Source organism: Desmodus rotundus, chromosome 6 (genome assembly GCF_022682495.2).
Source record: "Desmodus rotundus isolate HL8 chromosome 6, HLdesRot8A.1, whole genome shotgun sequence".
NCBI lineage: Eukaryota > Metazoa > Chordata > Mammalia > Chiroptera > Phyllostomidae > Desmodus > Desmodus rotundus.
In genome coordinates, this window is record NC_071392.1 from 49,809,726 (window position 1) to 49,836,005 (window position 26,280).

Here is a 26,280-nt window from a genome sequence, read left to right on the forward strand (position 1 = left end):
CCCAGCCCTTTACCTTCTGTGCCACCTTTTCTGTTAAGCTTTTTCTGACTGGAGGGAGTTAGTTAGTTGCTCTTACAACTAATCTGTCCCATTAGGGTAGTTGTTTTTGCCATGGAGGTAAAATTAATTTTTGGCTTACTGTTTTAAAGGGTGCTGGTGAGATGATAAATGAAGCTGCTCTTGCCTTGGAATATGGTGCATCCTGTGAAGATATCGCTAGAGTGTGTCATGCACATCCGGTAATTATTCACAACACAGCAGAATTAATGGCTGCTAAACTTTCTTTCTCTGACCCACCAGTCCTTGACTTGTAATATTACTTTTCTTCCCATGCAGACCCTATCAGAAGCTTTTAGAGAAGCAAACCTGGCTGCATCGTTTGGCAAATCAATCAACTTTTAAATTAGAAGATTATATATATTTTTTTCTGAAATTTCCTGGGAGTTTTTGTAGAGATCACATTTCTGAACAGGAAATGCTCACAGCTGCAAGAATTTCTAGGACTGAATTATGAAACTTTTAGAAGGTATTTAATAGGTTTGGACAGAAGGGAATAATCTCATACTTATATTTTCAATAAATTTAATATTTTGTTTCAGTACATTAATATTGCAAAAAACCAAAAGCTACTTACAGTGGCTTCCTGGGAAATTTTCTTCAGTGCATATTTCCATGCTGTTTGTGAAAGGTTCAACTTCACAGAATTTATGTTACATAGCTTTTGTCTCTGGTATAGTAAAGTTGGATTTACCATGGATGGAGCTGGAGTATGGTATGTGAACAGCTGTGTTTGAAGCAAGGTGATCAAGTTATTTTAAACTTGGTTTTCATATTGGACATAAGAGTCAGCCATTATAAGATTAAAATATGTATAAACTGAACTCATGTAAATAAAAAATGATCGTCTCTTGTTTTATTTAATCCCCAAATTCTTGCAGTTTAGAGGCAGCATTTGTGTTTAGATTTTCAAGCTACTATTGAGGCTTGTAGTCTGAGGTATATAATTAATGAAATTAAGGAGGTATATCTGCAAAATTCAAATGTTGAATGGCAATTCAATTGTATTACAATGGAAAATGGAGATAATAAACATTTCTTAAATATTCAGTTAGTGGTTATTCTGAGTGTACATCAAGGTGGTCTGAGTGCTTATGACTACCTTTTGTGTGTACTCTTACTGCGCTTCATCACAGCTCCTACAAACTTGGACGGGTCTTTCCCCACATCGCAGTGTAAAGGCATTTGAAAGGTTACTATTACCCTTCCATTTCTTTTAGTGATACGCACTAAATGTTTAGTTTATATTTTTGCAGACACAATGTAAGAGAATCTTTAATCTGCCATCTTTTCCTATGTAGATTTCCATTGGGTAAACGACTATTTCTTTAGAGTGCTATAAAATTGAATTTATTGGTAAATACTTAAGATGGCCATTTCTTAAAGTTTTTAAGAAAGTGTTAAATGACAAATAAGCATTAGCATATAACTAAATTTAAGAATCATCTCAGATTAAGTAGTTATCAAATCTGGGATAGTATACATTTTTAAAATACTTTATTTATTTTTAGAGAGGGGGGAAGGGAGGGAGAGAAACATTGATGTGAGAGAAACATTGATGTGAGAGAGAAACATTGATCGGTTCCCTCTCGTTTGCACCCCAACTGGAGACCAAACCCACAACCCAAGGCATGTGCCCTGACTGGGAATCAAACCAGTGACCTTTCACTGTGTGGGACGATGCCCGACCAACTGAGCCACACCCGTCAGGGCTGGGATAGTATAAATTTAAAGAGGAAAATAAAGTATCTTAAAGTACTAGAAATATGTTAACTAGATAGTCACTTGATTGCAATTTAAAAGTTCTACTAGTCTTAGGGAAAGTTTGGAGAATATAATTGGTCAGCAGACAGCTGTATGGAATGATACCATCAGTAGATCATAGCCAGAAGGAGAATCTTTAGTAGTCTGAAGGTTTTAATTGTATTTATATATGGGTCAGTTTCCTTTTTGTTAATGTGTTCAGTGTCCTAGATTTTATCACAGAACTTAAGAATGATAGGATGTGAAGACTGGATTCTGTTACACACCTCTGAAAAAGAGTGATCTCTTTTTTAGTAGGCAGTGACTTAGCTGATCACCCGCCCCAAACTTGCCATGCTTGTGAGGTGCAGCAGCTGAAGTCTGCCCCATGCATGTGTAGTTCACTGGTAAAGCAGAAACTGGACAGAGTATACGCACAGTTAGGGGGATTCCTCTCGTGTACCTCTGTTTTCTGGTGTTTCCCTCCCTGTTTCAGTTCCTGTGGTTCCCTAAACTCTGTCCTTCAAGTCCTTAAACAGCAGAACTTGGCTTCTGCCCAAGTTGCCACTTACTGGGATCTCCCCTCAAGTAAAAAGTTATTAAAAATAGAATTTCATCCAGTGCTGGTCTTTTTTTGAGTGTCAGCCTCTCTCTGCCTTTTGCCGGCTTGGTTATTCTCCATTTAATTATTCTCCCCTTTGGCAGGGAGGGGGTATGTGTTCAGAGTTTGCAGTTGTCGGCAGGAGGGTTGGTCAGATACATGCTATTTGCAATCATTGAAAATGAACTCTGTATCATTTTAAAAACCTGAAATCCTAATATCATGTGAAGTGCCAGTTTATTTAAATACCGAACATGTCCCCTACTCTAGGGGAGATGTTTCTAATTAGGGAATAGTGAAGTATAATTTAATATGAAGTCCTAGCTATACAGAGACACAAAATAATAGTTAAATTCAACTTTAAGGGGCCCCATTCAATATGAGAACGCAAATTTATTTGTGTGGGACTGAAGTCCTGGGTATAAATCAAATTTTAAATGTTCACTTATGTTTACTAAGTTTGCAATATTTTCTTGGCTTGTGAAAGGTGGGGCTGGGTTAGTTGTCCAGTTCATTAAGCTGATTAAAATTACTGGTTTCAAAGTGAGGTCTTTAGTTGTTCAGCCATAAAGGAATGGGCAGTATGATGGGTTCTATTTTAAGTAAAATACTTAGGGGGGAAAAAGACTTAGTTACTCTAGGAGGTGATGCAATATGACCACTTTGTTATTAGGATTCCTACCTAAAAAAGTGACTATTAGTTGCCTTGAACCAGAGGGAAGTTGCCTTATTGTTTAAATTACAACTGTTTACATAACTTTTGTTCAGGCCCAATTTCACATGCAGCTGTGTTGGGTGTGTGGGTGGTTGTTAAGTAGTACACAGAATAGTTTTGCGCTAAGAATGTGTGAAAAAATCCCGTAGGGCCTGGGCTGTTACCCAGTTAGTTCAGGGACAGAGTTGACACAGGCTTTGTATTCCAGCTATTTTCTGTACCTTGTGGAATAAGTGATTGTTTTGGCCTCATCTACAGATCCTAGCAGAGAATCTTTAGTTTGTGAATTCAAATAAAATATAAAAGCTGTGAGATGGGTGGGGTGGGGGTTGTGTGGTGGGGAGGAAATGGAGACAACTGTACTTGAACAATAAAAAATACAAAAAATAAAGGCTGAGAAATTACAGCGTCATTCTGTACTTGGAGTAGCACTGTTCAGTTGGCAGGGGCTGCATCTGTAAACCCTGGCCTGCGTTAATGTAAACCTTTCCCCCAGCAACCCTTTTTGTTCTCTTTCCTAGAACAAGGAATACTTATGGGAGTTCCGGAGATTGGAGCAACTAAGCAGCCATTGATACTATGCAAGTAACTCAGGCTCTATCCTTTTATCCAGAAATCACTGGGAAGTGATTTTTGGGATGGATTTGTGGAGGATATTGGCCTAGCAAACAGATGACTAAAAGCTTATTTATAGATGTAACAGGAATTAGGGTCTCCATGGAGGCAATCAACTTGTCTTTAAATCCGTATCTACAGTGAAGATTAACATTTTTTGTTCAAGGGATTCATGAACACTGAATCAGTAAAAATAACAATTTAAGAATTACACTGAACAAATTTATACAAAAGCACTGTACTTTATTAAACTTCGTACAAAATGTGGCGATTAAAAACATTAAATAGGCAATGAGTTTTACTTTGAAGATCAGTAAGTCAGTTTTCAAATGTAGCGATTTGGCTTTGGTCACTCATATAGCCCCTCCTCCATTACAAGCAGGTGCTATAAATAGTAACTTTCTGGCTTATATCCTTTAGGAGTGAACGGACTTCTCCTTCCAATCTTACTAATTCTTGAGCTTTATCTTCTAAATATTTTTGATTGTCTTCATATTTTCTTTCTAACTCTGTGGGAGATAAGAAGAAAAAATCTGAACAATTTATATTATAATGATCTCAAGATCTAATACTCAAGTCTCTTTGCTTATAAGGCTCTGTTAAGCACCAAAGACCAAGTAAATAGATTTTCACCTTTTAAATTAAAAAAAATATGGATGCATTAATTCTAAAATTCTTTATGAAAGCATGGACCTAAGTGAAAAAACCTACCTTTCAGGAGTTGCAGCTTGCTGTTTGCTTGAGCCAAAAGTGTTTTTGCTTCATTTTGTAGCATTTCAGCTTTCCTTCTGGCATCAGCTGACTCTTCAGTTTTTTTAGCAATTAAATTTTCTACTTTCTTATATTTTTCATCAAGTTCACCATCCAGAGACTGCAGTTCCCATTTAGACAAAGAAGTGATAACGTTAGTGTCAGTATTCACATTTAAGAGCAGTGTGTATTCTAATCATGGCAAGCGTGGGCCACATAGGTATGAACTTGGACAGCAAGCATTGTGGATTGAGGGCCACCATCAAGGGTACTCAGGCTATTCAATGAAATAATTGAAAACATTATCTTGAAAGAGTGGAATTAAATACAATATGGACAAGATTTTTAAAAATAAAAGATTTCAGACATTTTTGGTGGTGTAACAGGTCTCAAGGGCTGAGCCCTCATTCTCCTGCTGATTAGCTCTTTTCTGTGGAGACACTAAAGAGAGATTTTCTCAAAAGTAGATGTGCTGGGATCCAAACATTTAGACCTCAAAAAAGGCCCATTTTGAAGAAATGAAAGAACCATCTGGATTCTTGACTTGGGTTTGTAGAGACTTGGTATCCGGAACCAGAGTGAAAAGGCAGATACATAATGGAAGGAAGGGCAAGATTATAGCACATGCGGGTGGTTGAGAGGAGGAATCGGGTTTGGAAAGATGGTTGCAAGTGATTCCTTTGAGAAACACTTAGAACGATAACCACTGATAACAGGAATTTCATGTCAAGGGGTTTTGCTCTTGATTGTAATAAAATGCCATATTTATGCAAAATGCTCTGTAAAAAGATTATTTGGGAGACTCACGCTCTCGGAACTGCAGGAAACTAGTGGGAAGAGTGGAAAAGACAGAGTAGAAGTGAAAATTTACTGTTTTGTTCTTTCCTCTAACCCAGAGGTATAGGGTGGTCTCTGTTATGTAATGCCCAAAAGCCAAAGTAATTCCAGGAAAAACCTTGATATTAATCTCTATAACACCCTAGTATTCATTTAACAGTTGCAACACTCTCCCCAGATTTAAAAAGGTTTCTTTGGAGATAAAGCCTATATAATTTAGAAATTACTTGACTTTTATTGGGGAAAAAAAATGGGTCATGTGAGATTTTTCTCTCCAAGTCAGACTAAGTGAAAAGCAGAGGGGTTGTTAATTCAAAATGAATGCGGAAGGGGTGAGATGTTGGTTCCCTCCTAACTGTTCTCTGGTATGAACTGTAAGCTATACTGCTTTTAAAGACTTCTCAAATGGCCAGGTATTTACTGGGTGCCATAAAGATCTTGCTGATTGAAATACAGAAATACATGCTCAATATGCTTGTTTGAAGATTTCACCTCTGTGCTAATTTCATCTTTCTAAACCTTTATCCGAGATTGGATTTGAGGGCCTACATCATGCTTATTGGGTACTTTCATACCCACTCCCATTCATTTTCCTCTGTGTCTTTAAAGACTGTGTCAGAACAGGTCATTTGCGATGTTTCTGATGATTAACCATATTAGGGCTCTGTCCCTTATTATTTCCAAGGAGGGCAGTGAGGAGACTAGTCACTCCCGGATCAACATAGCTGTGAAGTTACAAAGAGTTACTTACCTTCTTAACATCTTCTGCACTTTGTTTTACAGCATATACTACTTTCTCAATATATTCTGCCTCCCCAGAGTTCTGGGCTGCCTTCCGCTTAAGTTCTTCCACATTTCTTTCCAGCTCGCTGATGCGCTGGGAGGCATTGAACAAGGTCTCCTCGGAAGCTGCTGTTTCAGACTCAATCTAAAAGTACAATGTCAGTCAGTCAGCAAACCATTAATTTAGGAAATGGTAGGAAATGCTATGAACAGAAGTTTAGAGGAAGATTTAAAGAATGCCATTTTACTATATACCAAAAGAAGTAATTACTATAAAGAAAACAATTTCAAGAAAGCTTATATAAAGTGCCCAACTTTATTATTTTTAATATATTTTATTATGCTATTACAGTTGTCTAAATTTTTCCCACTTTACCCCCCTTCACCCTGTACCCCTCATTCCCTTCAGCAATCACCTCCTTAGTTCATGTCCATGGGCCATGCATGTAAGTTCTTGGGCTTCTCCATTTCCTATACTATTCTTAACCTTACCCTGTCTATTTGTACCTACCAGTTATTCTTCTTATTCCCTGTACCTTTCCCCCCATTCTCACCCTTCCCCCTCTCAGCTGATAACCCTCCAAATAACCTCATGTCTATGATTGTTTCTATTCTGCTGGTATGCTTAATTTTTTTTAGATTCAGTGATGGGTAGTTATGAATTTATTGCCATTTTAATGTTCATAGTTTTGATCTTTTAACATTTCATGACAAGGGACATTGTCATGTCCCTGTAACATTTCATATAATAATGGTTTGGTGATGATGAACTCCTTTAGCTTTACCTTGTCTGGGAAGCACTTTATTTGCCCTTCCATTTTAAATGATAGCTTTGCTGGACAGAGTAACCTAGGTTGTAGGTCCTTGCTTTTTATCATTTTGAATACTTCTTTTCAGTCCCTTCTAGCCTACAAAGTTTCTTTTGAGAAGTCAGCTCTTATGGGAACTCCCCTGTATGTAACTATCTGCTTTTCTCTTGCTGCTTTTAAGATTCTCTCTTTATCTTTAACCTTTGGCATTTTAATTATGATGTGTCTTGGAGTGGGCCTCTTTGCATCCATCTTGTTTGGGATTCTCTGTGCTTCCTGGACATGTATGTCTACTTCACCAAATTAGGGAAGCTTTTTTCATTATTTTTTCAAATACATTTTCAATTTATTGCTCTTTCTCTTCTCCTTCTGGCATCCCCTTGATTCAAATGTTGGTACATTTGAAATTATCTCAGAGCTCCTTACCCTATCCCTGTTTTATTGGATTCTTTTTTTCTTCTTGCTGTTCTGATTGTTTTTTTTCTTCCTTACATTCCAAATCAATGACTTGATTCTCGGCTTCTTCCACTGAATTGTCGATTCCCTGTAAATTTTTATTTCACTTAGTGTAACTGTCATTTCTGCCTGGTTCTTTTTTATGTTGTTGAAGTGCCCAATGAGTTCCTTGAGCATCCTAATAACCAGTGTTTTGAACTCTGCATCTGATAGGTTGCTTATCTCCATTTTGTTTAGTTCTTTTTCTGGAGTTTTGATCTTTTCTTTCATTTGGGCCATGTTTCCTTGTCTCCTCAATTTGGCAGTCTCCCTGTGTTTGCTTCTGTGTATTAGGTAGAGCTGCTTTGACTCCCTGTCTTAGTAGAGTGGTCTGTTATAGAAAAGCACACCTGTAAGTTGGATGGGGCAGAGCCTTAAGTAACCTCCAGTGTCACTGCTCTGTGGCTCTGTGTGGGGGAAGGGACAAGGCCACTGCCTGGCCTCTCGAGTTTTGTCCAGGAGGAAGCTGTCTCTTATCACTCATCCTGATGCTGGACACTTCCATGTCTCCTCATATGCCACAAGTGCCCTTCCAGCTGATGCCCCAGTGTTAGAGCCCAGAAGGAGTGAGTCTGCCTAAGTCCTAAGTTCATTGTGGGCCCTTTAAGAGGAAACTCCTAAGAATCCCACAGTTTCTTCCACTGCCCCAACCTCCACTGGTTTTCACAATCAGAAGTTATGGGGACTTAATCTTCCTGGTACTAGAACCCTGGGCTGGGTGGTCTGGGATCTCTTATTCCCAAGGTATCCCTCCTGATTTTTATCCATCACACATGGGTGTGGGAATGCTCATTCCACGTTTCCACACCTCTCCATGCCCCTCTGCGCCTCTCTGCATCTCTGTCCCTCCTACCCATCTGGATGAATGTGATTTCTTTAATTACTTGGCTGTAGGACTTCCATATAGCTCGGTTTTCTGACGATTCTGAGTGATACTTGTTTTGTAGTCTAGTTGTAATTTTTGCTGTGATTGTGCAAGGAGGCGAGCGTGTTTACCTAGGCCTCCATCTTGACCAGAAGTTAACGTGCCCAACTTTAAGTGGTCTTTGGATATCTCATATATTAACTTGATTCTTTTGGTGATCTAGGCTGAAATTCACATCAAATTTCTCCTTACAGTAAGAACCACCGCCAGGCAGCTTGATGTGTTGAGAAGCATTTTAAGGACACCTGTGAACTGGTCCAATGTTCACAGATAAGCAGATATGAGAAGAAGGATTTCCACATAAATTGTGAAATTAATGTGGGTGGGAAAACTTTAACTTCCAGTCATCTTTAGTTTTTTCTATCAACTTTAAATGAAACTTTAGTGGTGGACGTTATGGCACTTCAGAAACTACCTTTAAAGTTACTTTTGGTGTTTTTAGCTAATTACTGAAGACATGGAGACCAGGAATGTTCTTTAAGACTGAAAAGTTACTGATAGGATAGGGAGATGGAAACTATAAATAAAGTCATTTAGGGGAAACTAGCTGGGCAGCTGGTGAAAAATCCACATTTGATTTCTTGTCAAAGTATAATGAATAAACATTTTTTTTAAGCTAGCCAAAGTAAGCAGTCTGGCCCATAATAGAAAAAAAGTTTCATTCAGCACTCACTTTTTCTTAAAAATGATCTTTAGGGTTGGGGCTGTTTCCATAGAATTATTTCTGAGGAACAAAAATGTCATAATGGAACTATGGGTCAGTGTAGACATATGCTAAAATTTGTATTTCAAACCAAATGATTCTTGACCTAAAAGCAATAAATTCTTAGTAGTTATAATTCTTAGGAGATAAGTTTACGGTTGTATGGGTGAAAAGTTTCTGACAAGCTTTTCATTAGCATAGTTTAGTTAGAGGTTGTCTTTGTTCTTACTGTTACCAATGTAACCACTTGCTGCCTCCCGGGGTCCCTGAGAAACAGAAGCACCATAATTAACATGCATCATCAAGCCCAATACCTCACCTATCATTTCCTTAATATTTTCTAACTTGCTTTTCAAAACACAGTATTTTTTAAAAAGTTACCAAAATACTGTTCATGTAGTGACACACTAAGAAATTTTAAAAACCTGAAGACAAAAAATAAAAAAAGGTTAGAACATAGCCTGATGGAAAAACAGTTTTCTAAACTTGAACAAGTAGCCTGGAGAAAAGGCCTTGTCGGTGGGTGCTCAAAATTTCAGGAGGAAAAGTGGCTGATGAACTGCCGGGCCCATCTTAAGTGGGAGCAGTAGAATAAGGGGGACCGGTTTGTATCGAAGGTGGCAGGAGAAACAGGCTGAACAGTAAACACGAAGCGCTGGCGGGCCTGAGATGGCTGCCAGTATTGGGAGCATTTAATTTCACAGTGTTCTGAGAAGATGGGGAGGGACTGGATGAGTCATCCATTTTCTTCACCCAGTTTTATCAAAGAAATGAATTTCCCTGAAATTGAAGGAAAAAGATTTGCTTATAGACCTGTTTTGTTTTAAACAATTATATTTGCATTACTTTCAGAGAGGGTTTTTAGAATAAAGCATCAAATGCATGTGAACAGTTCTTTTGTTGTCCGATAGTGTTCACACTATTTAATAGAACCTATGTGATCTCTTGAAAGAACAGAAAGCTGTTGTCTCAAGCTTTTTGTGGGGTGAAGATGAAGGGGGGCCTTGATGTTCCAATGTCTTCAGGGTCCTTTTACTTCTTTGTGAATGTGTCACTTTTACCATCTGTGCTAAGGGAATAGTTCAGCTGTAAGAACTTTAACTGTGAAGTGCACCTTCCTGATAAAAGAGTTCATGCGAGTGTTTACACCTGCATACAATAACGGCCATAGTATCTTACCGAAGTTAGTAGGTTCTGGGTTCCTTGGATGTCTTCATCTGCTTGTTTAATTGCCTTCTCTGCTGCAATCTGGGCCTTCTCTGCTTCTTCCAGAGCTTCCTTTACCATGTCTGCAGTGACTTTAACATTTGTTGCACTTTTGCTGAGTAAAAGAATGAGACAATATATTACGTGTGAACATGAAAAAAGTACTGTACTTCCTTTCAGAAAAGAATATTTCTTTTAAAAAACAGCCTTCCTGAAATAAAGAGATACTCTTAGAAATTTTTGTTGGTTGACTTTTTTACACTTTTAAAAATGCTGTATCTTTGGATACCTGGCTTTTTTGGCTTCTTCTAACAACATCTCAGCTCTGGCAATGTCAGCAGCACTTTGCTGTAGAATAACCTCCACTTGAGAAAGGCTTTCAACTCGCTCGCGAATATCTTCTGTCAAGTTCTGTAACTGCTGTGGGGTACTAGGCATTTCCATTTTCAATACTTCATTAGCAACAGCTTCAATGCTGTCCAAATCAGCACCATCCTCTGTTAAAAGCAAAGATGTTTCCATAAAGAGGTGAAAACAAATGGTTCACGCATTCAGCCACTTACTGGTCATCTACGATGTGAGCAGCATGGTGGGGTTACACCAAGACAAAGCACACTTTCTGGTTAAGAGTATAATCGAGCTGAGCAGGGAGATGAGACCTATGCGCGAGAGAGTGATGCAGACAGCAAGGACTGCTGGAATTCGTTGTAGTCTGGGAGAGTCAGGGATGTCTTTGTGGAGGATGAGGAACTGATCGGGTTTTGAAGGATAATGGTATTTGAAAGAAGAAAGGACATCTTTGAATGGAGAAACAGTATGAGCAGAGCCTGTTCAGAGAAAGTTGAGTGGAGTGAATGGTTCAGATTGTAGAAGACAATAGAGACCAGGGTAGAGCTGGGACTTGATCCTAACTGCAGTGAAAACTTTCAATTGAGGTTGAAAGGATTGGTAGGAAACTACTGTAAATGCAGATATAAAGTGGTGATATACCTTATAAGTGATCTGGATTCAGGAAATTACAGAAAGAAAATCCAGTCAGAGAAGCAAGAGAATCAGAATGTCAGAATCCAAGGAGTTTCAGATGTCAAATGTGAAAGGAGGTCAGAAAAATACAGAGGTTAAGTTTTAAGTATATCATTAGTTTTTAACTCTTTCTCTTGCTAACAGAATACTGATTTTGTTCAGGCACCGACCCATTAGGTAAATTAAGCTTATCCGCTCAGAATTAAATCCTGATTGTGTGTTTTATGTACCCTTGAGTCAGTTCCAACACCTGGCGACCCTGTGAATGAGTGATGTCCATGTAAATCCTAATTAGTCTGCCAAAGATGGTCATTCCATTCCACTCTCCAGTGACATTTATGCATAGGCATGGGGCTCATTTCTGGTTAGTGAGATTTATGGAGGAGATCACCCAGAGGGTTCTAATATTTTCCTCCTTTAAAAAAATACAACAAAAGGACAGGTGGTCTTTCTTCCATTGGATATTATTGTGTCTTTATATGAAGTTTGGAACTTTCGCAGCTGCCTTGTAACCAGGAGGAGCTAGCCTGAGAATAAAGCTAATAGGCTTAAAATGGCAGAGCAGAAAGATGAAAAGTACGTGGGTCCCAGAACCATGGAGCTATCCTACCACTGACCTTGTTATGTGTTACACGTCTTCTTGATTAAGTCTGTTTCAGTTGATAGTTTTCTGTAACTTGTAGCTTAAACCATCCTTATTGGTAACACTCAGACTGACCAGCAATACTCGTGAACTAGATCACAAATTCTAGAGATTTTCTTTCTCTACAAAATACTTACGGTACAGAGTTCTCTAACCATAGGTATAATATCCTGTAAATAAGAACATTATGAAGCTTTGGGGACAATGCCAAAATAAACTACCTCAAGTTAAAGTTCTAACGATATTATCTGTAATTTGTAACAAATTCCAAATGCAAGTCTTATAGTATATGATTTGCTCTCACTTCTTGATTTGCAACTTGGGTATCAGTTCAGATGTGTCTGTAGCTGCATAAAATCAGAGAAGGTTACTGACACCCATATATACCCTATCTTAAGATAGGAAACATTTCTTAACATGGAATTATTTTTTAACTTGGAAATGTTATTTTATTCACTGCTAGAAATTGATTTTATCTAAAATGCAGATTTGAATTATGGCCTCTGAAACACAGACCCGTATGAAACAGTTTTATATTTCAAGATAGGAGGAGATGTCTAAAAGTCAAATGAGAAAATCTCTTACGGGTCAAAAAGTCTCTGATCTGCTTGATCAGATCTCGCAGATCCTCGTTGCTCTTGTCCACTTTTTCCTTGGTCGCGTTGGTTTTCAACAGGACATCCTGAGCATTCTGTTTGGCCTCATCTGCCTTCAGTTTTGCTTCAGAGACCTACATATGAGGAATAAATTACCCAGGGAACAACTTCATTCTTTCTAAAAGCAGATCAGAATATTATAAATGGTCCAGAACATCATCTTGAAAAAACTAACATTTGGAATCACAGCTTTTCAAAACCAGTGTCTTGCACTCAATCATATTATGTTCCTATACAGAGTGAAAGTATTCAGTATACAGATTTTTATACAGTATTCTCATATAGATATGACTAGCATATGAATTTTTTCTAGCTGTTAACTCCTTCAAAAACATTTGGTGACCTATAAAATGTTCTTTAGCCTTTTTCTCAGGTACCAACATAAAGGTTTCAGTTAATATGAGATTAATACTTCATGTATCACTTTAGAAGAATAAATGCTCAACTGCTTAGTACAGAACTTTTGTAGTGCAGCTGGATGTATTCATAACCCTGCACCCATGGCAACACGACTATCTCAAATTATTGTCATGATAAGAAAGCAAATTCTTAAACATCTATGAATAAAACCCCCTTATCTCTTTCCCTGACCTCACAAAATCTTGAATTTTCATACTTGGTGTGAAATGCACTTTTTATTTTAGTCAGCACTTTGAACTGATTTCTCCTTTTCAGATCCTGCACTCCACATTGAAAGCAAACAAACAGTAAAAATGGAGGCCGTCCACTGAATTACCATTTTGGAGAGCTGTTCGACCTCAGCCAGGGCACTCAGGACGTCTCGGTCGAAGTCCATGGCTTTCTGCCAGGCGCTGTGTGCAGCAGTGACGAGGCCACCACAGCCAGGCCCCCCACACTTCTTCTGTCCTTCGTCAGTTCTGCAGTTGGGGCCGCCACATTCAGTCTCGGAGCAGGAGGCCCCTGGCGGCGTCCCACAGGTCTGCAACGAGCCAAGGAGCAGGCACAGGTTCAGAGAGGAGTCCGCTGCAGCGGAACAGCTGTGCAGGACCTGGGTGGCCCCAGAGAGCATGTAGGTGGTCCTCAGCAGAGTGTTCAGGATGCAGAGAGGAACAGTTTAGGAATAAGCTAACCCTTATTTCCAAAGAAACAACAAAAATTTAGCACACTCATCAATACATTCTGCCCTAATGAACTGGAATACCTACGGGCTCTGAGCAGGGAGCAAGCGTTATCTGCTCTGGTGGGCTGAAGTCTGCCAATACGAGAGCCACAGAATACTGCGTTCCCCTTTGTTCTAACCAGTTAGATTTTTTTAAAAAAACAACAGGTATTGGGGACCTTTTTTGGACTCGTGCCATGTTAAATACCCTGGTGAATAGGTGACACAAAAGGCCTCTTATCTGGCCTTTTAGTAACTTCCCATCTAGTTAGGAAGACAGGGTGACTCTATGTAACACAGCCAAGAAGAGGTCAGATGCAGCAGGTATGAAGGGAAGCACACAAAGGGGAGACTGCTGATGGCTCTCGTAGTTGTCTCTGGGGAAGGATGTTTCTGGTGGGCTCTGAGAAGGGGAAGTGGGGGAACATTCCAGATGTGAGAGGGAGAGAGAAAGGAGTAGGAACAAAGGTGGATGTAACTTTTTCAAATAAGCAAGACCCCAGACTCTCCTTTCTTATCTACCAGAAACTTCCAAAGAGCAGGACTTGGGCATGGCAAACACATGGCTAATTGGTAAATTAGAGGTTTGCTATGTGACATAAAAGGCTGAGCAGGAAGAAATTGTATTTAAAGCTCTCCTTTTGTGGAAAATGCTCCTACTGAAGGAGCAAAAGGTTTACTGCAGTGAAGGCAGTTAACAGAATACTCCTGAACAAAGAAAGTATTCTTTATAAGAAGTAAAAAAGTACTTTTTCATAAATACAATCAATTCTTCAGCCTAATAATTCTATGATAATTACAATACCATTATATTTAAAAATAAATAAAATAATAGTCTTTCCTGTATCTGGTTTACAGAACATATAAAACTTCAGAAGATAAAACTTATTGTGTGTGCTAAAGATCATGAGCTTTAATCGAGAAGAGCAGCGTAAGGCCTCAGGGATGCTTTCTAAAACCAATCTGACAGCACACTACAGATCTGTTTTATTTCAACAGACAGGACAGCCTGAAAAAAAACAGCATGGGTCTAGCTAAGTAGACAGAAAGACAAAGAACTGAAGGCACTTGAAAAAACACAAAGGGACCAAAATGTTCCTACACAAGAAGTGGCATTAAGGAGTTCTCAGAGAATAATTAACCAAGACAAACATATACAATGAGAGACAGGAAGGAGATGGCTAATCCCCAGGTAGCTCACCACATGGAAAAGCAAGCAAGGGAAGGGTGCCCCTTCATGTGGCCAGAGGAGCCAGCCCACCGCCAACCGTTCCAAGATACTTTCTCTGTTGCAAAGCAAATAGCCTTCAGCATGCTAAGCTGCTTTTCACTTTAGTCTGTGGATTTCTTATTTGTAGTTACTGGTTTTTGATTGGAATTTGTAAGGAAGGGGTCAACACTGAAAGCAAAGAAGATTGGGCATTTCATGCCGAACAACTTTGTGTCCTGTTAGGTACAATTTACACACTGCTCTGAGCCCCTATTTTTCTATTACATAGTGACAGGGTTACTTACTCCCCATTTCCACTAGACGCTATAAAGTTTCTTAAAATGATGAGTACATACTGCATGCATCAATTAAATTGGTCACAATACAGGACAGACTGGGTTTTTGTCTGTTCAGAGAAAGGGGCTGTGGGGACAGAGGGGGCGGCAGAGGAGCCATTATGAAGACAGAGCTCTGCATTTTCTGGGCACTCACCTGCCCCGCCGTTTACCAGTCCTCTGTTTCTAAGCTAAGAGAGCACAAGCCTTACAAACTGAAAGTCTATAACCCCCACCCCCCTCCAAACGCTCAGATTTGCTATGTGACATACAAGGTGCTCTTCTATGAAAAACAATAAGGAATCAAGAGGAAGAAACGGGCTTACATTGGGTTGTTGGCCTTCTGCCTGATTTTCATTAAAGTCACTACTCAATTTCATTTGGCTCCAGAGTTACTTTTTAAAAGCTTCTGGAAAATGAATCTACTTTCTAGGCTGGTGTTAGGGTTAATGTTCACCAGGCAAAGTTACTGGAACAAAGGCACATTTTAACTAACACCGATGGAAAAATTCTTGAGCTCTCTTTAATATATATTTTTTTAGGACAGCCCTCCCAGAATGATACTGAATTACTCCACTGGGATGGAGTTTGCACTTCAAATTAGAACAAAGTGAAAACATAAATGTCTACAGTATAGAAAAGGATCAAGTCTAAATAAGAAGTCACTGAGTCAGTATAACAACAGTACGGCGGAGTAGCCATGATTCCCGGGTTGTACCAGAGAAGCCACTTAAGAGAAGGAAGATTAGAAACATACTGGCTGTTGTGTTTGACCTGGCTCGGTCACCATACCCCACTCTGGTCCAGAGGTGGGAGCCTGGGAGTTGCACTCCTGCTGATTCATTTGCAAAGTAAACAGTATTAGAGACAAAACAGGGTGCTTTTCTTTCTCCTATAGCATGATGGCCTTGAGGCCAAACCCCCTAACCTTACCATTTCGGCAGCGGCTGAGAGGTCTAGACTTTGTAGTTTGCCTGCCAGTTCATCCAGAAGGCGGGCCTGTTCCTCTTGTTTTTCCCTGAACTGGGACTCTCGCTCCAGCATCAAGTCTTCTACTCTGTCTCTGGTGAGCGCCGACTGCTCCACCGTGCTGTTGGAATCTATGGTGGAGGCGTTCACCCTCTTCTCTGCCTCCAGAGATGTCTGGAAATACTTGGTAATGCTATCCAGGGCGCCTAGGGCGTGGAATGAAATTGCCCACAGTTAATCCCCTGGTACCCGGTCTCCTCATCAAGCAATGTCCACAGAGAGTGTCTTTCTAGTCCTAAGTTTACTGTATGGTTTTGTTTTAAAATCTAAGAAATAAAATCTCTTAAGAACCATAACTTTCCTGTTATGATCAATGAATATACTGCGTCCTGGTAGCACCTTCTCTGGCTCTGGAGGATGCCAAACATCTGCATGAATAATTAAGTCAACCACGCAGATGCTGTTTCTGCCCAGGCACACATCCAGTCTGTTCTAGACAGCCTGGTGTCAGGCGGCCCGTAGATGGCACGTCCTGCTAACTTCCCCCTTTCTCCGTCACTTGTTTAGATGCACTCAGAGGCTAGTAGTATAAACATAAAACCGCATGGCTGTTTAACTTGAAGGACTGAGCCCAAAACTTAAGTGATCGTGCATTAAACAGGATGGACAGTGTGATCTGACATATTTTACTTTCTTTTGCTATATATGGCCTATGACAACAAGAAATGGAAGGATTTGCCAAAATTATTTCCTGACCAACCAACATTCTTGAATGGAAAAGGATCTGTGGAAGTATCAACCTAATTTCTTAACTGTTCCAGAGCCCCTTTCCAAGAAAAGCCGAGAAGGTTAAAGCACTAACTGAAAAAAATCAGGAAACACACGCCATTCTAATGAAGGACGGCCACTCACTCCCTGGGACCTCGGCTGCGACTCTCAGTGTCTTTGTGGCTCAGCTCCCACATTTGTAAAATGGAGACTTCGGTCCCCATTTGTGCCAGAGACACAATGGGAAAAAGATTTAGGACAGGGGTGTCGAACTCATTTTCACCAGGGGCCACATCAGCCTTGCGGTTGCCTTCAAAGGGCTGAAATAATTGTAGGACTGTATAAATGTAACTACTCCTTAATTTTTTTCCTGAAAGTACTGTATTAAAGAGGTTACACAGATTGTTAAGTCCACTGTCCAGGATTGAGTACTTGCACAAAAAATGCTCACCCCGAATATCTGAATTTTTGATAAATTCCAGTTGTTCAGCAAGCTCTTGTACTGTGTTGTCGAGGCTTTCTGCTTCTGTCTGGAGAGAATCTAGGTCTTTGGCTGTGCGGTTTCTCTGTGAAGCTACGTCAGATAATTTCACCTCTACTTGAGCCATCTTTTCTGTAACTTCTTTGGTTAGTTTCCTACAAGGAGAAAGGTAAGTTTACCCAAGTAAAATAAACCTTTTCACATTTTTTATTAATACTATAATTCTGTAATTTCAAACCAATTCAGTACTTGGTAACAATTTATCTCTAAATACTGGTTTTATTCTCCTTATCATTACAAGACTGTATTAAATCTAATAATTTTTCGTTCTTCAAAGACTTTGAAGAAAAACACAGAAGCACCACTCAGCTGTGTTGTGGCAGATGGGCTGTTTGCAGGGTTCTGCATCTCTGCTGTAATACAAGCATATGTCCAGGGCGTGGAGTTTCAGCTCCCACGTAAGCAGCTTCAAGCCCACACAATCTCACAGACTCAAAAGACAAAGTGACTCCTGTGTAGAATTACGCCTCCCAGCCCACCATCAAAAATGCTTATATCTGAACCTCAGGGATCTCCTTCAAGATGGGACATGCAGGAAAAAAGCCCCACGGCCACAGGAAGACAGCAGGAGCCCCCCTGTGTTTCACACAGCACCCCCTTAAGCGAGGTCCCATCAAAGGAGCCTCCTTCTTCTACCAACAAGCAACCCTTTTATTTTACAAAAGAAAGAAAGTAGTTACCTATTGAGAATGAAATACGATGAACATTTAGCTTTCACAACATATTTCACTGGAATCTAAACCAAACAGCATTTTGTTCTGTATCTTTGTATCTTTAAAGCTGTGCTTTGGGCACTTACTTGTGTATTACTTGTATATACAGTGTACCTGCATGTATAACATAAAGTAACCTTTGAGAAGAAGACCTTAGCTCTGGGTATTACTGAGTCACCTAATTGAATATAATTGTCTTCTCAGGGACATAATAGTATAAAAAACCGGAAAAAAATGTAGGGATGCTGACAGGTCGAGGGCCAAGAGAAAAATGATATTTAAGGCTGAGATAACATCATGAGTCAATCCAGTGAAAAAGTCCTTAAAAGGGTTTGTAGGTTAAATTGTATTTTATAAGCCCAATGGCTTTTTCCCCTGGGCTGTTATACTATAGTTTCTTTTTTCAGGTTCTGCTCGTACTGACCTATTGATTCACCAGAGGCTTTTATTTCTTCTCAAGTCTCATACAATGTTACAACTTTTTAAAAAATCAAATCTAACATTGTACATTTTTAAATAATGCCACTTCGGATGTAAGCCATACATCCTTGTATATCATGTTGAAAAAAGATGAACGACACCAGTTTTCCAGAGATGCTTACGATCTATCTGATTGTGAAGTGAATAGTGAGGCTACAGAGAGCTGTTTCAGGAATGTAAACTCTCTTCTGACATGCTCTCCGGGGATTTTTCAGTGAACGAGACCAAGGCCAAGAATCATTCCCTGAATGTGCCTGCACTCGGAACACGGCCTTCCCACACTTAGCACTGCGTGTTAGGAGGCTGAGCTGCACTAGACTTTCTGATGAGGTAAAAGTCCTCACTAAATGCATTATTGCCCCATTAGACATTTCATAACACCCTGGTCAACCACATGGTCCGGACACAAAACCTGAGGTTTGACATCAAGGGACTTTAAATCTATAAGGTCTAGGAAGGACCTTCTACAAGGTACTTGACCTAATATCAGCTGTTCCCTTCCTATAGCCCACCAATTGTGTTGAGATGAAAAGTCCATCTGGCTTCTTGGAGATGCTGATTAAAGTCCCATCAGAAAATATTACTGTAGTTTTATCATAATGTAAAATCACTTCAGTGTGCAGGATGTAGCTCTGAAACATCCCCCTTGCTCGTGCCCAGTGGTGTCTGCAATAAGAAAGCACAACATTTGGGGAAACACAAATGCTTCCTGCTCTTTCCCGTTTTGTCCTTCAGCTAGATCTTCTGTGCTGGTTTTGAGGGTCCGTTTTGGCAAAGGTGGTTGGAACACTGCAGAGCAGGAGAGATAAGGCTAGGATAAACAGTAGCAAAACGAACCCTGGGAAGTTAGGCATCACTCAGCTCAATGCTCTCTGCTTTCAATGGCAAAATAAACACTATCCAGTCAGACAGATGATTACCCAGAGAGGGGCTAAGACAGGATTTGTCGTCGCAGAGAACTGTTCTAACCAGATGAAGGAAGCACTGTTCTGGTGGACCCATGGCTGAGCGGCGGAACTAACAGTCCTATCTGTGGTAGTAGCAAAACATATGAGAATAACTTATATCATAATTTTTTTGCAATTACATTATCCATTTCATAGATCAATCTTTTTGCTACTCTGTAAGGTGAAGGAAAACATTATCTTCCCCTTCTCCACAGGAGAGAAAAGCAGCCCCGGAACAAGTGAGTCATTCAAGTTCACAAGCCTAGCCAGCAACCAAGCTGTGACTCATTATGGATCCTTTGTCTCTGAAACCAGTGTTCTGGCCATGCTACGGCCTCAGAGCTCCCTTCGCAAAAAAGGAGCGCTGAGTACAACACGCACACATTCTACACTGCAGCCTCCACAATTTCGGTCCCCAGTGATGTGCCAGTGTCCCCGTACCTGACACACAGTAAAGACGGCTGGAAAAGGAATGGCCCAGCATCTGTTTTCACTCACACGACTAACCACGCCTTCTGAGGGAAACACTATGCCAGCCATCGCTGCTGTTTATTCATGAAGTTGAAACAATATTGTGAATTTTAACTCGTGCTCATTAACTACTTACTCTGCTTCCTCAAAAAGATTCCCGATGTTTTTCAGTGGCTCTGCAGCTGGGCTCTGGGCCAGGATGTCTCTGATCTCACTGACTTTCTTCTCCACGGAGTCCACAGTCTCCCGGTAAGGCCCAATCACACCACTGAGCTTCAAGGCCTTGGCTTTCTCCAGGAACTTCTGGGTCCTGTTGGTCAGCTCAGCGATGATCACGTCCCAGAGAGCAAAGCACTGGTGGCAGGGTGTGCAGTCAGGGAAGACCCCCGAGTACCCTCGAGTGCACTTGTCACAGCGTGGACCCTCGACACCCTCAATGCAGACACAATGGCCGGTGGACTGGTCACACTGTGGCGTCTCAATACCCCTGGGGTCGCAGTCACAGGCTAGAAGGGAGAGAGCAATGCCAGCTGATCTACCAGACCACAAACCTCAGTGACAAGATTTGGCATTTAGAGTCTTCGTGACTGTTACAATGGCACGGTGTCACTGGTTGAGGACCACTTACCAACAGCTCTCGGAGAGACCGTAGCAGCTTCCTCCAGAACATGCATCACCTCAACGCTTGCTGACCACTTCTGAACAATAACAGTAATAATGCACAATAATGTTTTAAGTTAACACTTATTGTGCCTGGCACTGCAGAAATGGTTTACATGCGTCATCTCATTTAACCCTCACAATAACCCTGAGGGATAGGTGACCCGCCTCAAGTCTTACAGCAAGGAAATGGCTGGGCCGGGGTTCAACTTTTCAGCTCCAGAGTCTGTGCTCTTGAACTCTGTCCTGGCTCTGCCTCCCTCTTACTCTGACTTCTCTTTAGGTCCTATTGGGGCAGACAATTCAGGTGACGTCCTGCTGCCATGAGGCATGTGGCCTGAGATACAACACTATAAAGAGCAGCTCCTCACTTACCTCACCTTACCTGCTCATGAGACAGAATGATGAGTACTCGAGAAATGCACTAAACTTGATTTAACACAAAAAAAAAACTAAATCAGAAATAAGTCACAGGAGTTCTAAGCATCTCGTTCCAAGGGTTTCAACGGAGTGCAGTCTAACTCGTGGGTGTCTGCCATGGTGGGAACCACTAGCAGCACAGGCTGATGAAATGTCAGAGTGCCAGACGGGCCCTGGGGAGCCAGTCGAGTCCCAGCCTCTCACTGGCCCAGCAGGGCTGGCATCTTCGGCAGAGCCCGATGGTACAGAGTGAAATTGGCTGTCTCGCCGATGGACTGCGGCTGAGATTCCTTATCACACGCCTGTGCCACTGAACCCTGGCTTACAGTCTCATGTCGCAGGGGACTAACTCGTTCTTATACCAACATTTGACATTTCTGAGTAATTGTACAGTGTTTAAATAACAGAAGACCTGTACACACATCTTTTATCCTTAAATATTGAATCCTTTCTGGGAAACGGTGAGGATTAAAAATAAACAAAAAACAAGAACAACAAAAACTCCAAATATCTTATTTCTTTAACCAGACCGAGGATTCTTAGGGCAGGGCTACCTCTTAAACCCTATTTCCATTCTCAGCGGCGAAATGGAGTTCAGTTGTCTTTGTCAGGTGAGGCCCTAGCCTCATTTTCGGTACAGGCACGCAAGGGACATTTACATGCCTCTACAAAAGAGAACAATCCTCTTAAAAGGTCACATGTGACAAAGCACAACAGACTCATACTCTGACATTGTCACAAAATCTTCTTGAGTCCGCAGCTACAATTTGCCTGTGAGACTTTCTAATTTAAAACCTTCCAGAACCAGTTCCCGACTGTCCTGCACGCTGCTCTATGCTCCTCTGTGCTCTAAACCAAGAGATGTGCTCACGGTCTGTGACATTTTATTAGACCTTCCCCACATCCTGCCTTGTATCAGTTTGGTGTTTCATTGCCTTTGTTGGCCGAGTACACTCCAAGTTCATTGAGTGGCAAGTTTGAGCAACACAGCCTTGTGGTCAGTGGAGTGGGCTCATGCTGCCTGGTTGCGAATCCTGCCCTCCCCACCCAGCGACGTGACTCTGGGCAGGAAGGAAACTGAGCGAGTTCCCACATCTGTAAAAAAGGAGTAACGATTATGCCTACCTCACAGGACTGCTTTCAGGGTGGAGTACCCTAATGCCGAAGTGCTTCAAGGAGTATCTCACTTACAGTAAGTGCTCAGGAAATGTCTTTTATTACTGTTACTTTCTGTGTCCATGCAAGCGACAGGCAGTCTCCTGCTCAAAGTGTTGCTTGATTGACATTTCCATTGGATGAAGAGGAAAACAAGTTGTCATGGCCTTCCTTATATTTATCTTTGCATATTTGACAATAACATCGTGATTGTGCAAAAACTTGAAGTTTGGAATATTCTAGTTTTCAAACTTTAGGATGAAAAACATATAGCATTCTCTTGGTGCCTTGGTTTTCAAAACTAATCCTTTTCTCCTTAAGAATATTGTTTTATTTCCAGGCACAACAGGCATGTTTCATCTTTCCAATGTTATTTTGGGGCATTCTCATGAATCAGGAAGCAGCATAGGTGAGCTGGAGATAACGTCAGGTGTGTTCCCTAGACCATTTGTTCTAGGAGACATTCCTAAAAATAAGGGTTCCTGAATCAGGTGGGTTCAGGAAATCCTACATCCTCCACTTGAAGATTCAAAACAAACATCAGCATATTGAAGAGGCAGAGGTGTGCAGGAAGACACTGTTTCACGTTTCTTTATTTTTCCCCCAGTCATATCCCAAACTCACTTGACTGTGAAGTCTTTTTCTAGTGGAATACCTAGTGATAGCCCAGAGATCTGACGAGGGTGGCTTGGGGAAGCCAGTGCCTTTACCTGTTCCTGAGATCAGGAAAAGGGGAAGAACTTAGATGACGCCGTGTCTGAACGCTTATGTTGTTTAGACTTTAGCAATGGATTTCCATATTATCTGGTGAAATTCAGTCACCTTCCAAAAAAGCTACAACTTACCTAGGTCATCTAGGTCCTAGCCTGTCAAATTTAGACTTTCATCAGACTCACCATACCTCCACCCCCAAACTTGGAATTAGAGGGTTGGGATGGGGCCTGAGAATATGATTAACAGTTGCCAGGTGATGCTGATATTAAGGGGGACGAGACCCTGTTTTGAGGAGCACCGTCTGTGTTGTCTGCCCAGCTGTTCCAGCCCTCCTCTTGTATGTTAATGTGTGTGCAGGGGCGAGAGAGTGTGTGCGGAGCTGGAGCGGAGTCGTGACTTTGGAAGTTCGCAGCACAGGTCAATACACAAGCTGAAAGACCTACGTAAGTAGAGGTCCTTAACGATGCCACTGTCGTCCATCAGATTCTCAGTCTGCTCCTGCCCGGCAGGCCCCAGTGGGTGGCCTGTGTGGGGTCTGGGTGTCCCAGTGGACCTGTGCCTACTTTACCATCCCCTGTAGACTTGGGACAACTGAGGCAGACACTTGCCCCTGCTTTTGCTTACAAAAAATTATTTCTTTTTCGTAGGTAATGCACAGGTACACTTTAGTTCAGTCCTAAAGAAGCTTTTTACTGGATTCATGCTTGGGGCAAGAGCATGCGCCTATTTAGACTTTATTTTTACTTCTCTAATAATTTTTCATTTATTTCACTGGTAAAGGCATGTCTTGCTCTCATTCTGTCATGGGCATCTTTGAGGAAAACCCTGGCCCTAAACTGTAGCATTTAAAAGGCAAGAGCACTCCCATTAAGGCTTTCCTCATTTGTCTGTTACACAAGCACAGTATTTTCCGTAAGGAGAATACTTGGCTATGACCTAAATCTTTCCAAATGCATACTGTTAGCAAGGTGATACCAGAAAGTCTAAAATTCTGCTCCCCAACAAACCATATCAATGGAAAGATTTGCAATTGAAGACATATTTGGCAATTAACTACATAATTTGAGAAAAGCAGCCATGTACTTTTCCCACAGCTCCATCTAATTTTGGATGACACCTATTCTTATCCCCGCTGATTTCTGGATCCTGTCCCTTGTCCCTTAAGACCAGTGTTCTGAAGGACCGACAGAGATCCAGCTACCTCCAGAAGACAAGGACCAGCTCAGCAGAACTGACCAGCATTTCTTTTTTTTTTTTTCCTTCAGTTGAAAGTAGAGTCAAATTTCACAGATGGCTCACAGATGCAGCTTCATCTTTGAAAAAGTTGATCCTGAACTCTCTCCATTAGGATACCAAATGCCTCCTGTAACACGCATAAGGTTTCAATTTCGAGCTGAAGCTGGGAACCTGCTAGAGCTCCTGTGGATGTGTGCTTCCTTCCCTGCCTATTGAGTTTCCAGAATTGCTTCTCCAAGGGGGTCACCTGGGAGGCAAGCCCTAGAAGGCCCATGTTTACGACCTTGTAAAGAGAACCCCCAAGAATATTTCTGAGTGAAGCAGAAACGTCAGTTCTCACCTGACAATTTAAAGCTTCACAGACACTAAAATTCTGAAGGAAATTCTCCAATCATCTCTCACATTCACTGGGATCTATAACATCATAAGCTAACTGTGCAGGCTGCCTACAGAGAGGTCCAGTCGATTTTCTCCTCCTTAAGGAAAAGGGATAGGAGTCCAGGTGGGCCTGTAGCTTAGCCTTGCTCTCAGAAATGGGATTATTGGGCAGAAGATCAAAAGCTTACTTTTAGAAAGAAGGAGAGTGTATATTCAAAGGTGAACAAATCATAAAGATAAAGAATATCACTTTTAAAATGAGACAATCATTTTAATGAGCTATAAGAATTCTACCTTTATTTGTAAATACATTTTTGGTTATGTGGTCAGTAGGTTTACTCTGCTTTTATTAAGTTTTCTCATCATTTACAACAGGCTGTCTGAAAGGTAGGTAAATGAAGAACACTGTACCATTTTATAGATATGGAGGCCTGGAAGAAAACACTCCGAAGTCAATGACACAAGGAGAAAACAGCCATGTGCCTCTTTGTCAGTTGGTACGATTGTTCTGCTTTCTTTATATCTTTCCCTCTCCTTCTCCAGACCGCCTCTGCCCCCTGAAGAAAGTCCATCCTCAATGGCTTGGCATTGAGGGCTTTACACAATCTGGTGAGACCGAATCTCTCCATGACCCTCCAGTGAGATGGTTTGTTTCCTGAGGGTGCCCCCTGACCCCCGCCCCAGTCTTGCTGCTACGTGTTGTCCTTATTGTCTGAGTTTAACCGGGACAATAACTCCCTTTCTCCAAATGTCACTGACATTGAGGACCCAGCAGGTCCTCACTTGCGTTCGTCTTTGGGCAAGTCGCTCACCCTTCCCGAGCCTGAGAGTTCTCAAATACGAAGCGGAGATTACACTTACAGGTCGTGTGTTGTAAAGACAGAATCAGGAATACGTATATAATATCCGCCAAAGTGCTCAGCACACGGCAAATTCTCTGCAAATGACCCCCAGAGCTAACCTTTTCTATGAAACCTTGTCAAAGGACTCCAGTTCCCGCCGGTCGTGCCTCCTGGCAGGTGGAAAGGTCCCCACTTGCCTCCTGCCATCACATTACTTACCCTTTTCAGTCACAGGACGACGCTCCAGCCAACTGAGCCACATGGGCCAGGGCATAATACTTTCAAATCTCTCAAATGTGGTTTTGTTTTTCTTCACATCTTCTACCTCCCTCAACCCCACTTTTTTTTTTTTTTTGGCCTCAGTGATAATAGTACTTCGGTTTGGGAATGAGAATTAGAGAGTGACTATGATTTCACCTGCAGAATTGAGCTGGCTGTCTGGTCCAGAGGTAAGTACTTTTTCTATAAAGGCCCAGAGGGTACATATTTAGGCTTTGCAGACTATATGGTCTCTGTCACACTATTCAACACTGGCACTGTAGTGTGAAGACACCCTGGACAATATGTAACCAACAGGCACGGCTATGTCCAGTGAAGTTCTCCTGACACAGACAGTGAACTGGATTGGACACATGGCTGTGATGTGCCTACCTCTGGTCTAGCCCAGCACTTCAGGGGTCATGTGCTGTGATTAGGATTATGTAAGGCAAGCCTTCCCTGTACTAACAAGAGCGTTGGCGGTTCTCTAAAGAACCAAATT

At 41.2% G+C, this 26,280-nt stretch overlaps 2 protein-coding genes across 4 annotated transcripts in view; one reads left to right on the top strand and one right to left on the bottom strand.

The window, feature by feature from the left end:
* DLD (dihydrolipoamide dehydrogenase) overlaps window positions 1-1,107 on the top strand; it is a 32,597-nt gene extending 31,490 nt beyond the window's left edge. The window contains exons 13-14 of the mRNA XM_024558451.3: window positions 150-239; window positions 337-1,107. Coding sequence (XP_024414219.1) covers window positions 150-239; window positions 337-402 — 156 coding nt within the window. The 3' untranslated portion in view covers window positions 403-1,107. The remainder of the gene's footprint in view (window positions 1-149; window positions 240-336) is intronic.
* Window positions 1,108-3,953: 2,846 nt separating this feature from the next.
* LAMB1 (laminin subunit beta 1) overlaps window positions 3,954-26,280 on the bottom strand; it is a 68,857-nt gene continuing 46,530 nt past the window's right edge. For all 3 annotated transcript variants that reach the window (XM_045193483.3, XM_024558440.3, XM_071221687.1), the window contains exons 25-34: window positions 20,252-20,621; window positions 17,415-17,599; window positions 16,160-16,401; window positions 13,298-13,501; window positions 12,491-12,635; window positions 10,529-10,736; window positions 10,213-10,354; window positions 6,070-6,246; window positions 4,443-4,602; window positions 3,954-4,240 (exon numbers count right to left, since the gene is read on the bottom strand). In XM_045193483.3, coding sequence (XP_045049418.2) covers window positions 4,104-4,240; window positions 4,443-4,602; window positions 6,070-6,246; window positions 10,213-10,354; window positions 10,529-10,736; window positions 12,491-12,635; window positions 13,298-13,501; window positions 16,160-16,401; window positions 17,415-17,599; window positions 20,252-20,621 — 1,970 coding nt within the window. In that variant the 3' untranslated portion in view covers window positions 3,954-4,103. The remainder of the gene's footprint in view (window positions 4,241-4,442; window positions 4,603-6,069; window positions 6,247-10,212; window positions 10,355-10,528; window positions 10,737-12,490; window positions 12,636-13,297; window positions 13,502-16,159; window positions 16,402-17,414; window positions 17,600-20,251; window positions 20,622-26,280) is intronic.